The following is a 14,590-nucleotide window of genomic DNA, read 5'->3' as shown; positions in this document are numbered from 1 at the left end:
GGTCTAGCTGCGTCTATTGGTCGCTGTCTTCCCTCGGCCAGCCCTGGCCCACTCTGATTGGCAAGCATCTGCCACCTCCCCATTCCCAGTGCGAACACCGCAAGTCGAGAAAAGGAGTAGCTATTGGCCAATCCGGCGAGGCCCGCTTTTTAGAAGCTTGGCTTCCTTCAAAGATGAAAGACAAGCGGAAGCTCCGCCCCTTCCCCAGAAGGCAAAGAAAATTCGGTGTGATTGGCTGGGAACTGCACCCACCCAAATGTCACCGCTTTCTTCTCAGCAAGGAAAGGAACTGATCGCTCAGGTAGAACAAACGTAGCCTGATCGAGAGGATTAGAGCAAGGTTGCTCTCTTGAGGCTGTGACAGTGGTGGCAGAAAAAGGGCTGCTCAGTATCCCAGTCATTTGAAAACAAAATCCGATAAGACTCGGGACCTTTTTAGTGCGGCAGGGGCGGAGCGACAATGATCGCGCTTAGGCTAACTGCAGCTGCGCCCAGTAGCATTTCCGTCCCCGCCCCTGAGAGCCTGCAGAATTGTCGGTTATGGCGGCGGGACTGTTAGGTTTGTGTGCTCGCCGCATTTTGGCAGTAGCGGCGACGCGAGGGCGCCTGGCTGCCCGGGTTCGCTGGGAATCCAGCTCCTCCAGAGCTGTGATCGCCCCGTCCGCTGTGGTGGGAAAGCGGGCACCGGAACCAAATATGCGCTGGCAGGAGGACCCAGATCCCGAGGACGAAAACCTCTATGAGAAGGTGAGAGGGAGGCGGAACGGGACGCCAGAAGGGTCAATCGGGGGCCAGCTGACGGGGCGCCGTGGAGGACGTTGTTCGTTTGCTGAGGATTGCGCAGCTGGTGAAATCCTTGAGATTTGGGAATTTCGCTTAGTTTATTTTCCTCCTTTGTCCAGTGATATCTTCAGTTAAGGTCCAGAGGCGAGATTGGCCTTATTTTGTAGACAGGTGCCAAACCTGAAGTGGGCAGTGCTCAAACCACTTAGAAGCAATATACTATAACAATAGTAATACTAAACACTTATAGGACGCTTGCTCGCTGCCGGTGTTCTAAACACTTTACATACATTAACTCATCTATTCCCAAACAACTCTATTTCGAAGTAGGTGCTATTAGCATACCCATTGTACAGATGAAGAAATTGAAGCACAGAGATGTTGAGTGGCTTGCTCAAGTTCTCATGACTGAATGTGTGGCAGAACCGGTATTTGAACTTAGGTCTACGAGGTCTTCTGTGCTGTGTTGATAGTAGAGACTCAAATCAGAACGCCTGGTTTGGAATACAGGCATTGACAGTTAACTCACCTGTGTGACCTTGTGCAAGTAACTTGGTGCTTCAGTTTCTTTGTAAAATGAGAGTATTAGGACACCTTCTAAAAAATAAAATACAACACCTGCTTCTTGTAATTAAGTGAGTCAAAATGTTCAGAACGGTATCTGGCACTTAGTACTCAGCATCAGAAGGTGTTTATTATTGACACTTTCCACCTCACTGGGATATTGTGAAATTCGTCTGTGAAAAGGCCTGGTATATAAAAGGTACTTCCTTAATACTCACCTCTGGTGGAGAGGCTTGGATATATAGGATGCTTGTTCATTCATTCATTCATTCATTCATTCTATAAACATGTATTGAAGGCCTGCTGTGTGCCAGGGCCCTATGGGGGCAGTGTGGAAATCAGATATAGCTCTTATACTTTTTTGATAGTGGAGAACACAGGAAATATGTAAAATACTTGGAAATGGTAATATAGAGTATATAATCAATCATATAAGATAATGTGATACAGAGGATCTGGTAAACTAATAAATGCTAGAAAGAACATTAAGCAAGATAAGTGGATTGAGAAATGACTTGAGGGTAGAGGGTAATTTTATTAGGTCGAACCATAGGAAATTGCCAATATTCAATCATTTTGACCTATGAAAATCGCAGTTTTCTATAGTTCAACTTAATAGACAAGGTGACTAAGGAATGCCTCCTAAGGGAAGTGATGATGAAGCCAAAACTTTGAATGAGGAGGCAGATCCAGCTATGACTAGCTCTGAGGGAAAGGCTTTTCAGGCAGAGGGAGTGCAAAGGCCCTGTGGTGGTAAGGAGCTTGACAAGCCCTAAGAACAGAAAGGAATTTAGGGAGAGAGGGGGAGATTGGTCCACGGTGAAATTGGGGGTGAGCTTATGCAGGGCCAGCATAAGGCTTCATGGAGCAGCAGGAAACCCTCATTGACATCTTCTTCTTCCACAGAATCCAGACTCCCATGGCTATGACAAGGACCCTGTTGTGGACATGTGGAACATGCGGGTCGTCTTCTTTTTTGGCTTCTCCATCGTCTTGGTCCTTGGCACCACCTTTGTGGCTTATCTGCCTGACTACAGGTACATGGGGTGTCCAAGAGAATGGGATGGTGTCCAAGAGAATGGGATGAGTGTGGGCAGAGGCAAGGGTGGAGGTTGAAGGGGATTCTGCCAGGAATCCTGTCTTGCCCCGTTGAGGAATGGGAGCGAAGGTTTGGATTGGTGTCCAGTGAGGTTCTCTCACATCTCCCCCCATGCTGCTGCCTCCAGGATGCAGGAGTGGGCCCGCCGGGAAGCTGAGAGGCTTGTGAAATACCGAGAAGCCAATGGCCTCCCCATCATGGAATCCAACTGCTTTGACCCCAGCAAGATCCAGCTGACAGAGGATGAGGACTAACTGGTTGTCTCGTGGGGCTCAAGAAGCACCACCTTCTCCACCCCCTGTCTGCCATTCTGCCCTCTCCTCACAGCACCTAATTAAAGGGACTGAAAGTCTGACTGGCTAGTGTTGATTTTGTTGTGAGGGGGATGTGGGAGTGGGGGTGTCAGGCCTAAAAGGGCCACTGCAGCCTTTTCTGAGTGTTCTAGTTAGCTATTGCTGTGTAACAAACATTCTAAAACTTAGTGGCTTAAAATGACAATTTAGTATTATCTTTCATGGTCTTGTGGTTGACTGGGCTCAGCTAGGTGGTTCTTAGTGTCAGACGGTGGCTGGTGCTGAAGTCAGCTTAACTGGGTTGAACATCCAAGATGGCTTCTTCACTCACATGTCTGGCACTTCAGTCTTCTTTCAGGCGGCCTCTCTCTATTCATAAAGCTTTCAGGTCCATCCTCCCCAACCCAAGGGTAACCACTCCCCCAACTTGTAACAATGTAGGTTAGGTTTGTCTGGTTTGGGACTTCATGTAAGTGCATTCATACATTTTTGCATCTGGCTTCTTTCATTTAGCATGATTTTGTGAGAAAGATCTGTGTTACATGATTGGTAGTTTGTCCATCCTCATTGTTCTATTCTTTTGCATTGTATAAATAGACCACACTTCATCTGTTCCAGTGTCGATGGGCATATGGGTAGTTTTCTGTTTGGGGCTATTAAGAATAATTCTTTTGTGAATAATCTTATACACACCTTTTGATGGACACATGCACTCATTTCTCTTGGGCATATACCAAGGAACGGAACTGCTAAGTCATGGGGTAGACAGGTAATTGGCTTTAGTAAATCATGCCAACTTTCCAGTCTATACTTCCCCCTGTGGTGAATGCCACATCCTCGTCATCGCTTGTTCATCTTTTTCATAATAGCCATTCTGGTGAATAGACTGCACCATTGTATGGCATTGCAAAAGGAATTAAATTGGCTCGGAATTCATTCCAGGGTAAACATTCTCATTAGAAAATCATCTGAGTTGGTATAATTCCAATTGTAAATGTTAATATTTGTAAGACAAGCCAATACATCAGAGATCAATTGCATGTGAATTAGAGGGGCGAGTCCAGGGCCAACCAGGATCCAGGCAAGGCAGTTTGGCATCAGCCATCATTGGAAGGGTTTGTTCACTCATTCACTCATTCATTCATCCAACAAATATCTACAGAGCACCTGTTGTGTCACAGGGGATACAGCAGTAAATAAAATAGGCAACAATCCCTGCCCTCTTGGAGCTGACTTCTTGTGTAGGAGACAGATAATAAATGTAAAGAATAACAATGTTGGATAATTTCTAGGTAAATGTATAATGTGATAAGTGTTGAGAAAAATGAAGCAGGAAAGAGTACTGTGTGTGTGTGTGTGTGTGTAAATTTTAGCTAGAGTGGTCAGGGAAAAGGTCTCACTGAGATGACATTTGAGAAAGACCTAGAGAAAGTGTCTAATTGAAGAGACAACTTTGAAACAAGAGCCATGATTGCTAGACAGTGGTTTAAGGCATATATTCTAGAACCAGACTGCCTGGATTCAAATCACAACATCCTGCATACCAGATGTGTGACTTTATGTTCCCATTTTCCTTCTCTATCAATTGGGGTTAATGGCATTAACTAAATCCTAAAAATATTGAGAAGATTAATCTGAGAGTGCTTATAACATTCCCTGACTCAGATTAGGTGTTTGTAAATATTGGTGGAGTGAACGAATCCTTAACATTCATGGAAGTTTTTTTTTTTTAATAAGTGCCCTAAAAAATGAAATTGTGGTAATCATCGTTTTGGGAATGTTCAGATTGTGTACCCAGAGTGGAAGGTGGTTTTGGAACCCTGGCCATCACCACTGAGAGATTTGGGGCCTGGTATTGAAAGTGGTGGTTCCTGAATACAAGGTTTGAAAAACTACTTAGGCCAGTTAGGGCCTTTAATAGTTGTCGGAAAAGCTGCAGGATTCTTGGAGCCAGTCTCAAAGGTAGGGAGGGTCTGGAGAACTCTGTCAGGGTCAAAATGAGTATCCAGGGTCTCAGCTGAAGTTTAGGGAAAGAGCAGCCATCAATTATGCCACGAGGTGTCAATTAGAGGTAGACCTCTGGGTGTCCTGAAATGCTGTAGCCTTGTCTTTTTATTCTCTTTCCAACTCCCTCATCTCCTTCAAGTCTTTGCTAAATGTCAACTTCTCAAAGAGGACTCCCTTATTTAAAATTCCAACCCCTCCTCACTATTCATTTTCTGTTTATTGTTGAGTTTTTCCTCTCCACAGGACACACAAACTGCATTGGGTGTTATTCTTTTAATTAAATATATATTTAATTAAATATATCTATTTTAAAAAATCAGACACATGCGCCATGCTAACAGGAATTAAAAATAAACTCTGTTGTTATTTTAATGAAAGAGAAAGAAGGAAGAAGAGAAGGAGGAGGAGGGAGGAAGAGGAGACAGGGAGGAAGGGAGGGAGAGGAAGGGTTGGAGAAAAATACACTCTAAATATGAAATGAGGCAGGACTGTGTGTCAGTGTGTGTGTGTGTGTGTGTGTGTGTGTGTTATTGTGTTATTGTGTCTTGGCCTTGTATGTGTATGCTGCGTCCTAATAGGTCCTAACAGATTCCATCTAAATGAAAAATATTCTATGCACACATTTGATGGCCTCTGCTTCCAACAAGATGCTAAGTCATATTTACTTCTGGGCCACCATTTTTTTCACCTGGAATCAGCTTTCTCCCTTTTCCAGAAAATTCCACTCACCCTACAGAGTGGCCTTTTTGGAGGAAGCTCTCATTTTGAAAAATCAAGCTCAGATGGGTTGGTTTGGGATCTGACCCTGAAAAAGACTTTTGATTAATAAAATTTACCATTTTTAGTTTAAAGTTTATTTTTCTGATATAAGTATATCTACGCCTTTTTTTAAACCATTTGCTTGAAATATTTTTTCCACCACTTTATCCTCAGTCTATATATGTCTTTAAATCTAAAGTAAGTCTGTTATAGGCAGCATATTGGTGGGTCTTTTTTTTTTTTATCCACTCAGCCATTCTATATCTTTTGATTAGAGAATTTAATCTATGTTCAAGGTAATTATTGATAGGTAAGGACTTAACTATTGCCACTTTGTTAATTGTTTTCTAGTTGTTTTGTAGATCCAGTGTTCTTGTTTCTTCTCCTGCTGTCTTTTTTTGTTTTTGATGTCTTTTGGTATCAGCATGCATTGACTTCTTTATCCTGTTCTTTTGTGTAATTACTACAGGTTTTTCCCTTGTGGTTACCATGAAGCTTACATAAAGTATATTAAAATTATACCCATTTTAAGTTTAACTTCAATAACATTCCTAAACTCTACAGTTTTACTTCTCCCCCTCACAATTTAGGTTATTGATGCATAGTTTGTATATATTTTTATGTTGTGTAACTGGTAACAGATTATTAGTTATGGTTATTTTTACTACGTTTATTTTTTAACTTTTTAACTAGAATTGTAAGCGAATTAAGCACCACCATTACCATATTACAGAATCTTACAGAATAGCTTTTCAAAGGACTTTATTTTTCCAGGCTCGTGAGAATTAAAAAAGAAGAAGAAGAAGAAGAAGAAGAAGAAGAAGAAGAAGAAGAAGAAGAAGAAGAAGAAGAAATTCTGACAGCTCCTTGATACCAAAGAAAGACAAACTTGAACAGAAAATCAAATAACCTGCCCATCCATGGTCATTTAATGTGATATAGAAAGAGCTGGAAAGAGCATTTCCTGTCTTGGCTTCTCTGCTTCTTTAGCTACTCAGCTGTGTCTAACTTGTCTAGAAGGTTAACATAAACTGAATTGTTATATGGTGCTCTTCCTAAAAAGGCATGATGGATTTCTTAGTATTAAGGTTCATTTTTAAGGTGGACACCCTGCATTTTCATATAGGTAGAGCTTAATGCCACCTTTATTTTAAAAAAAGGAAACTGAAGCTCAGCGAGTTTTCTTGCTTAGGTCTTGTGGCATGTTTTTGATAGAATTACGATCTAATATTTTTTCCTCTGTGTTATTTCTTTTCACACAATTACAACTACTTTCTCGTTAAAATTTAAATGTATATATTTAAAAAAAATCAGACACATGCTCCTACGCGGGTAAAATTTCCCACGCCGAAATTCAACGTGGGCGGTCTGAATGAATGCCAATACCTAAGAGCTAGATGAGAACACAAAAGTAGCCGAGCTCTGACTTAATCTTTAAAAGTGTTTTGGACCCGCCTCCAGGTTTTTGTTTTTCCTAATGCGGTTGTGCAGACTCCTTTTCCCACTGTGCACTTACAGTCAAGGAAACAAATACTGCCCTACGACCTCTCTTCTCTTCCTGGGCGAGACTGGTCACCGGAACACGACACCTTAAAAGGACCTGCAGAGAGAAGCAGGAATGGGCTCAGAGACTTTGCAGGCCCGCCTGTGTCTGTGCCCTTAGATGTCCGGGAAGAGGCGGAGCCAGTTGTGACAGATCTGTGAGCCAGTGACAACCCTGGGGTTAATCAGTTGTTCATCAGAGCGGTTTTGAACACCTTTAGAGGGTGGGTTCTCCGGCTGAAAGGGCAGCGGGTGGCCAATCAAGAGCTCTTGCTCCCGGGGTCCTGGTCATGCTGAGCAAGAGGGTGGAGGGCTGATTAACAAGGGCTGATTGACAAGCCCGCCTGTCAGTGAGCCGGGGGTCTGGACCTGGCCATCTTCCAGCACAGGGGGCGGAAGTAGGGGCTTGATTGATAGCCTTTCCAACCAGTGAGAACGTCTGAGCCATCCGGGCCATTCGTCTTTTGGCACGCGAGAATAGGGTCTTGCTTTGACTGATACGCTTATCACCCAATAAGCATGTCTACTTGAGCTGGGGGCGGGGCGACTGGTTGCAGAAAAGGCGGAGTCTTGTCCTTGACTGACCCTTGTTTAGCTGACCGAAGAAACCCAAATTGCACGTGTAGCTCCCACCATATCTGTTTTTAAAAAGGCTTATGATGCTTTAAAAAATTTGAAAATCACAACTTTAGAATGTGCTGCACAGAAACGGTGCCTTACAGCCCTTAGAAAAGGTGGTCTTGGGGATGGGGACCAGAAATAGAAGTGGTTCTCAGAAGCAGCTTAAGAGTAGTTGGCAGAGAATTGGAACTTGATTTGAGGTTTTAGGGTCTGTCTGAGAGACTGTGATGGAGGAGGTTGTCTGATGGAGGGTCTCTGGTGAGAGTGATGGGGGTGGTTCTGGGGATAATAATGGGGGCCCGTTGGAGATCAGTAATGGATGGTTAGTAGTTGATGTCAATCTGGGTGACCCATGTAGACACCCATAGTAAGGGCCTGCTCTCTGATGAGACCATCTGGAATTAAGTAGCTGATGGAGCCTGCACTACCCAGATCACTGCCACTGCCTCTTGGACATGGCAACATATCCGCCATCAGAGACAGGACATAGAGTAAAAGACACTAAGTGTCTGATGCAGACCATTTGCAGTCTGACAATGGTGCACCCAACAGTGGACCAATAGTCAAAGTATTTGATAGACATTTCATGCTTTCTACCATCAGCGGATATCTAATATTGTTGAACATTGAACGGCCTCCTCAAAAATGGACTCAAAAGGATTTCAGACTCCACTTCTCTCACTTCCTTCTGATCCATACACCTTAGTAAGGCAGTTTGGTCACTGAATGTGACTGTTCCCAGAAAGGAATCACTTCCTGGATAATGATCAGGATAAAAGGGGTGGGTTATAGAGACCAATTTTGAAAATTTGGGATTCTGACCTGCCATTCCTGGACATGATGTATATCTTTCCTTTCTCTCATAGCATCCCAGGCCAGACTAGTTGGTAACCCTCTAGGTGATAGCTCAGCTCCAAATATATCTAGGGAATTTGAACTTCTTTCTGGTTCAGTCACCTGGATACTCTTGTTGGATGGACATGGTCCTAGATCATAGGATTAGAGTTAGGCTTAAGGTTAGGATTCTCTTCTTGGATAGACACAGTCCTAGGTCATAATGACAATGGCCACTTGATTAAGTACACGCATCACTGAGTTCCCCTCCAGTGGCCCACACTGGCCAAGATAGAAGACGTAACAAAAACTCTGTAAGTTCTATAAAAATACCCTTGGCCCTCTTACACCCAGACCTTTAAGGTCTGGGTGCAAGTAGGGAATGATTGGATAAAAGTGAAGTTATAGGCACTGGGATGGAACACACCAAATTCATGGCAGTGGAAGGAGTGTAGTTGGGAAAGGAACACCTTAGACCCTGCGTGGTGAGAGGTGAGACAATTAATGCTCATTGTCCATGAGATAGAACACTACAGCATGATAAAACAATCACATGGTCTCCTGGAGTCAAACAGCAGGTACGGCTTCTAGTTATCATTTCCTTGGGATGACAAACACCAAAAAACTCATGTGAATATGGCTGGTTGTAAACTATTCCGCTGTGTTCGATGCCATCAGTGTCAGCTTATGAACACAGACCTCCCTCATGCCTGTACAAACACATGGGGCAGCACAACCTTGTTTAGATCTAATACAAATTCATCTCCTTCTGACACCTGAGTTGCCTCGGATTATGCCATGTTTAGCAATTGGGCTACAAGCCCTGGATGAGACCACTCATGGAACTTAACCAAACCAATGTAGTGGTAATCCCAATCAAGTTTAACAACAAATTCTGAATTGAAATGAACTGTGCCCCTTTGGGTTATATGTTTGTAAATGAGGGGAAGACTGGGAAACACAATGTCTCTCCATTGGAGATAGGATTTACTTTTGGACCCATGTATTGCCCCATTGTCATTATTGACAGTGACACCAAACATCTGCAAGTCAGTCTAAACACTTTGTGTGGGTTGCAGTATAACAGCCTGGCCATAGACTACTTTCTGGCTAAGGATACAGAGCCTTGACCAGTCATTACCTTGGCTATTTCTCAGGGTTGTGTGGACAGTGAGCAACCTTGAGGGATGAGGTGATGTCTCTCTCTGGGACAAAGAGCAGGCTGGATTCCTCAAGCTCAGTGTTTCTTGGCTATGATGTAAACCTACTGTGTGTACAGCATCCACCAAGGCCCCTCTGTGTCACTCCTGTGGGACTTGGAGGACATGGGGTGCCAACATGATGTACATGCTATCTCTGCTCCAGGAGACGCATGTCTTCTGTCAGCGTCTATAAAATTTGTTAGCTTGTAAGAGGGTAAAATCTCAGACATGATAAACATATAAAAGACCAGACAATCAAGAATTAAGGGATTGTTCTGCATGCTCTGATAATTCCTATAATTTGGCCATTGGCAGTTTTGGAAGGTCAGTAATTGGCTGCTGGTGCTGTCAGGGACGTGGCTCCAATGATTTGAGTCCCAAGGTAATTAGTTATTGGAGGCCTGGGAAGCTGCAGATTGAGGATCTGTGGCCGTCAATCACTGGGAGAGGGGCTGTAGCACTTGTGTTTATGTGGGCCAGTGATAAGTGACACTGATTGGGGTTTCTTTGGCTCCTTAATTGGATTCTTTGAGTGTCAGTGATTGCATCTATCACTGTGTGAATGGTGTTTGGAGATTTTGAAGGACACTGGGAAATAGAGCTGCCCCATGCCCCAGGTGAGAATGAGTCTTCGAGAAGATATGGAATTGGACTTTCCTTAGGTAATAGTCACCCTTTAGATTCAGACCTACTTGCATTTAATACTTAGCTCTATCATTTAACAAGTGTGTTAGAAAAAGCACCCAGTTTTCCCTCTTCTGTATAGGGAAAAGCCCAGTATAAGCCTAACTCTAATCCTATGATCTAGGACCATGTCCAACAAGAGTATCCAGGTGACTGAACTTCTTCTTCCTATGTGTCCCCTTTACTCTCACAAGGAACACTTCACTTCTGACACTTCTGGTCATCAAATGTCTGGAGGTTTCCTCCCACCAAGCAATTCTCTGTGACACCAGCTGAGTGTTCTACGATTTAACTCAATTCTGACACTATCTACTTGGAGATAGTGTCAGATCCCACAGGTTAAGGGCTCAGTCCTACAAGACTACTCCCACCCCACTTCAAATGCCAATCACAAGTAGTAGGTTCCTAGGTTATCCATAATTTCTGTCCAATTTGGCTGCAAATCAGAGGTTCCCACGACCTCCTCCTCAGGTTCAATTAATTTGCTAGAGTGGCTCACAGAACTCAGGGAAACATATAAAAGACATGATAAAGGATACAGATGAACATTCGGATGAAGAGATACATAGGGCGAAGTCTGGGAGGGTCCTGGGTGCAGGAGTTCTGTCCCCATGGAGTTGCAGTGTGTCACCCTCCCGGTGTGGATATATTTACCCACCTGGGAACTCTCTGAATCCCGTGCTATTGAGATTTTATAGACGCTTCTTTATGTAGCCATGATCATTATTAATTCTATTTCCAGCCCTTCTCCTCTTTCTGGAGGATGGGTGGGAGTGAGGTTGGGGCTGAAAATTCTAAGCTTCCAATCATGACTTGATCTTTCTGGTGACCAGCCCCCATCCAAGAGCCCACTAAGAGTCACCTCATTAGAACAAAAGATGATCCTAGTGCTCTTATCACTTAGGAATTTACAAGGTTTTCAGGAGCTCTGTGTCAGGGATGGGGTCAAAAATTAAATATTAGAACAAAAAATGCTCCTAGTGCTCTTACCACTTAGAAAATTACAAAGACTTTAGGAGCTCTGTATCAGGAACTGGGGGGCAGAAACCAACATGTATATTTTCTATTATTTCACACCAGTATAGTCTGACTTTGGTTAAATTCCTTATTCTTTCTGAGCTTCAGTTTCCTTATTTATAAAATGGAGATATTACATCATATAATACATATAGTATATAATATGTATCTTAGCATTATTGTGGAAAATCCTCAGCATTCCATAGTGTAAGACCAAACACAATTTGGGGAAATAGGGATAATAACACTCTGGGACACACTCCTATTAATTCAGGACTTGGGGGTGAGTGGGGACACAGTGTGGGTGGGGAGTGGCTTTTGATGAAGCAAGTCTGTAGCAAAGTGCAGGGTGCACACATGCCCACTCTCTGTGGTAAATCTGAGCTCCATGTGTCCTACTAGGTTCTGCGATTTGACTCAGAGAAAGGCCATCATAGAAATAATCTTGATGATGATCTGGTTTTCAGACCAGGTAGGTATCTGGGAAGTTTTAAATTTTGTTAGAAGAAGGTAGGCTGAGTAGGTTCCCCAGGATGTGCATTAAAATGTCCAGGAGCTCTGTTTTAAGAGTCCATGACATTGTCACCATGCAGTGTAAGCTCGTGAGCCTCACAGATCCACTCCCCTAACAATCACTGACCCAAGGACCACTAATGCTTATACTTTTTAATTCTTCTTCTGGTCTTACTGAACCAGAATCTATGATACAATAATGAAGAGAAATACTGATAGTAGAGCCCTTGTCTTTTTCCTGGTTTAAAGGGAAACTTGCAACATTTCCTATTGAGAATGATAGGTTTTTTTTTTTTTGGTAGAGACTCTCTTCAGGTGAAACAAGTTCCCATTTCTTCCTATTTTGTTAATTTAAAAAAAATTATAAACGGATGCTAAAATTTGTCAATGTTTATTCTGTGTCTTTCTTGGCAATCACGAGTTTTGTCTTTTAATTTGTAAATATGATAAATTATATTATTAAATTTTCCAATAATAAACCAATATTGCATTCCAGGGATAGACTCAGCTTGTTATGATATATTATCCTTTTTATATATTGTTAACATTTCATTTAGGATTTTCGCATCTATGTTCATGAATGAGACAAACCTGAATTTTTTTTTTTGTTATTTGCAATGCTATCTGTTATGAGTTGAGTTGTACCGCCCCCAAAAGATGTTGAAGTCCTAACACCCAGTACTTCAGAATGTGACCTTATATGGAAATAGTGTCATAGTACATGGAATTAGTTAGGATGAGATCATACAGGAGTAGGGTGGGCCCCTGATCCAATATGACTGCTGTCCTTTTAAGAAGACAGCCATGTGAAGACAGGAGACAGAGGAAGAATACCATGTGATGACAACGCCAGAGACTGGAGTTACATAGCTGCACGGCAAGGAACACCAAAGATTGCTGGCAAACCACTAGAGGCTAAGAAAAGACAAGAAAAGATTCTCCCCTACAGGTTCCAGAGGAAGCATGGCTTTGCTGACACCTTGACTTCAGACTTCCAGCCTCCAGAACTGAGGCAATAAATTTCTGTTGTTTTAAGCCACCCAGTTTGTGGTATTCTGTTACCCTAGGAAATGAATACACTATCTTCACAAAACGAATTATGGATTTTACCCTCTTTTTTCTATTTTCTATAAGAGTTTATACAGCATTAAATGATCTGTTCTTGAATGTTTTATAGAACTCGACTGTAAAGCCACCTGGGCTTACTGTTTTCTTTGTGGGAAGATATTTCTTGAATGAGAAATAAACTCTTCATCACCTGCTATGTGTTTCAACCACTGAAGATACAGATGTGAACAAGATAGGCAGAGTCCTTGCCCTCTTGGAGTTACCATAGACAGAAAAAATATTCTGAAGATAAACATTTTTTCATATTCCATTGGTAATGTCCACTAGTTATATACAGAGTGAAATGATTACCACAGTCAAGCTAATTAACATACCTCCTCATGTAGTTACCTTTTGTGTGAATGTGTGTTAAGAGTCCCTGAGATCTCCTCTCAGCAAATTTCCAGTATACAATACAGAATTATTAGCTATAGTCGCTATGCTGTACATTAGCTCTTTAGAACTTATTCACCCTACATAACTACAACTTTGTATTCTTCGACCATCATCTCCTAATTTCCCCCACTTCCTCACCCCTGGTAACTACTATTCTACTCTCTGCTTCTATGGATTCAACTTTTTTACATTCCACACAAAAGTAAGATCATATATTTTTTCTCGTGGGTCTGGCTTATTTCACCTAGCATAGTGTTCTCTAGGTTCATCCATGTTGTCATAAATGGCAGAATCTCCTTTTTAAAGGTTGAATAATATTTCATTGTCTATATGTACCACAATTTCTTTATTTAATAATCTGTCGACAGATACATGTTTCCATGTCTTGGCTATTGTAAGTAACGCTGCAATAAATATGAGAGTGCAGGTTTCCCTTTAAGTACTCATTTCATTTCCTTGGGAAGATGTCTAGAAGTGGGATTGCTGGAACATATAGTAGTTCTATTTTTAATTTTTTAAGGAACCTCCATACTGTTTTCCATAGTGGCTGTTCTAGTTTACATTCCCACCAAGAGTGAACAGTGTTCCCTTTTCTCCATATCCTTGCCAACACTTATTTCTTGTCTTTTTGATAATAGCTGTTCTAACAGGTGTAAGACGGTATTGTGGTTTTGATCTGCATTACCCTGATGGTTAGTGATGGCTTTCTCAAGGCGCTAAGGATCATAAGTACTCACTTCATCTGTTTACCATCTCGTAGTTCTTGGCTGCTGCCTGTTCACTGCTTAAAATCTGTTGTTTCATTCATTTTGTCATGTTTCTTTGGTTGTTTCAGGTGGGAGAGTAACTCTGTCCCTGTTCACCTTTGATGGAAGCAGAACCAGAATCATACATTTTTCTCCAATAAACCTCTCAATATGACTTAGAAGAAATCTAGATAAGACTAAGCAAGTTACTTTCAAATAACTTGGGCCCTAGAAATTTTTTTTTAATTAAAATTATTGAGGTGACATTGATTAATAAAATCATATTGGTTTCAAATGTACAATTCAATACTACATCATCTGTATATTGCATTGTGTGTTCCCCCACCCAAAGTCTAATTTCTTTCCATCACCATATATTTGACCCCCCTTTACCCCTATCTACCTTCACCCCTTCCTTCTGGT

The 14,590-nt window shown here is 42.1% G+C and overlaps 1 protein-coding gene across 1 annotated transcript; it reads left to right on the top strand.

Moving 5' to 3' along the window:
- Positions 1-275: 275 nt before the first annotated feature.
- On the top strand, positions 276-2,801 carry NDUFB11 (NADH:ubiquinone oxidoreductase subunit B11). Its single transcript, XM_039866405.1, has 3 exons — positions 276-747; positions 2,254-2,384; positions 2,574-2,801. The coding sequence occupies exons 1-3, from the start codon at positions 541-543 to the stop codon at positions 2,698-2,700; spliced, it is 465 nt and encodes a 154-aa protein (XP_039722339.1). The 5' UTR covers positions 276-540; the 3' UTR covers positions 2,701-2,801.
- Positions 2,802-14,590: the final 11,789 nt, after the last annotated feature.

Source organism: Pteropus medius, unplaced genomic scaffold, assembly GCF_902729225.1.
Source record: "Pteropus medius unplaced genomic scaffold, Ma_sr-lr_union100, whole genome shotgun sequence".
Lineage (NCBI taxonomy): Eukaryota > Metazoa > Chordata > Mammalia > Chiroptera > Pteropodidae > Pteropus > Pteropus medius.
This window is presented reverse-complemented; position numbering and strand designations above follow the sequence as displayed.

What these genes read in the sequence shown, in the direction of transcription:
- NDUFB11 (XM_039866405.1), top strand. Translation starts at nt 541, where the DNA reads ATGGCGGCGGGACTGTTAGGTTTGTGTGCTCGCCGCATTTTGGCAGTA. An exon ending in ACGAAAACCTCTATGAGAAG is followed by an intron (nt 748 to 2,253) that starts GTGAGAGGGAGG and finishes CTTCTTCCACAG; the next exon opens with AATCCAGACTCCCATGGCTA. An exon ending in GCTTATCTGCCTGACTACAG is followed by an intron (nt 2,385 to 2,573) that starts GTACATGGGGTG and finishes TGCTGCCTCCAG; the next exon opens with GATGCAGGAGTGGGCCCGCC.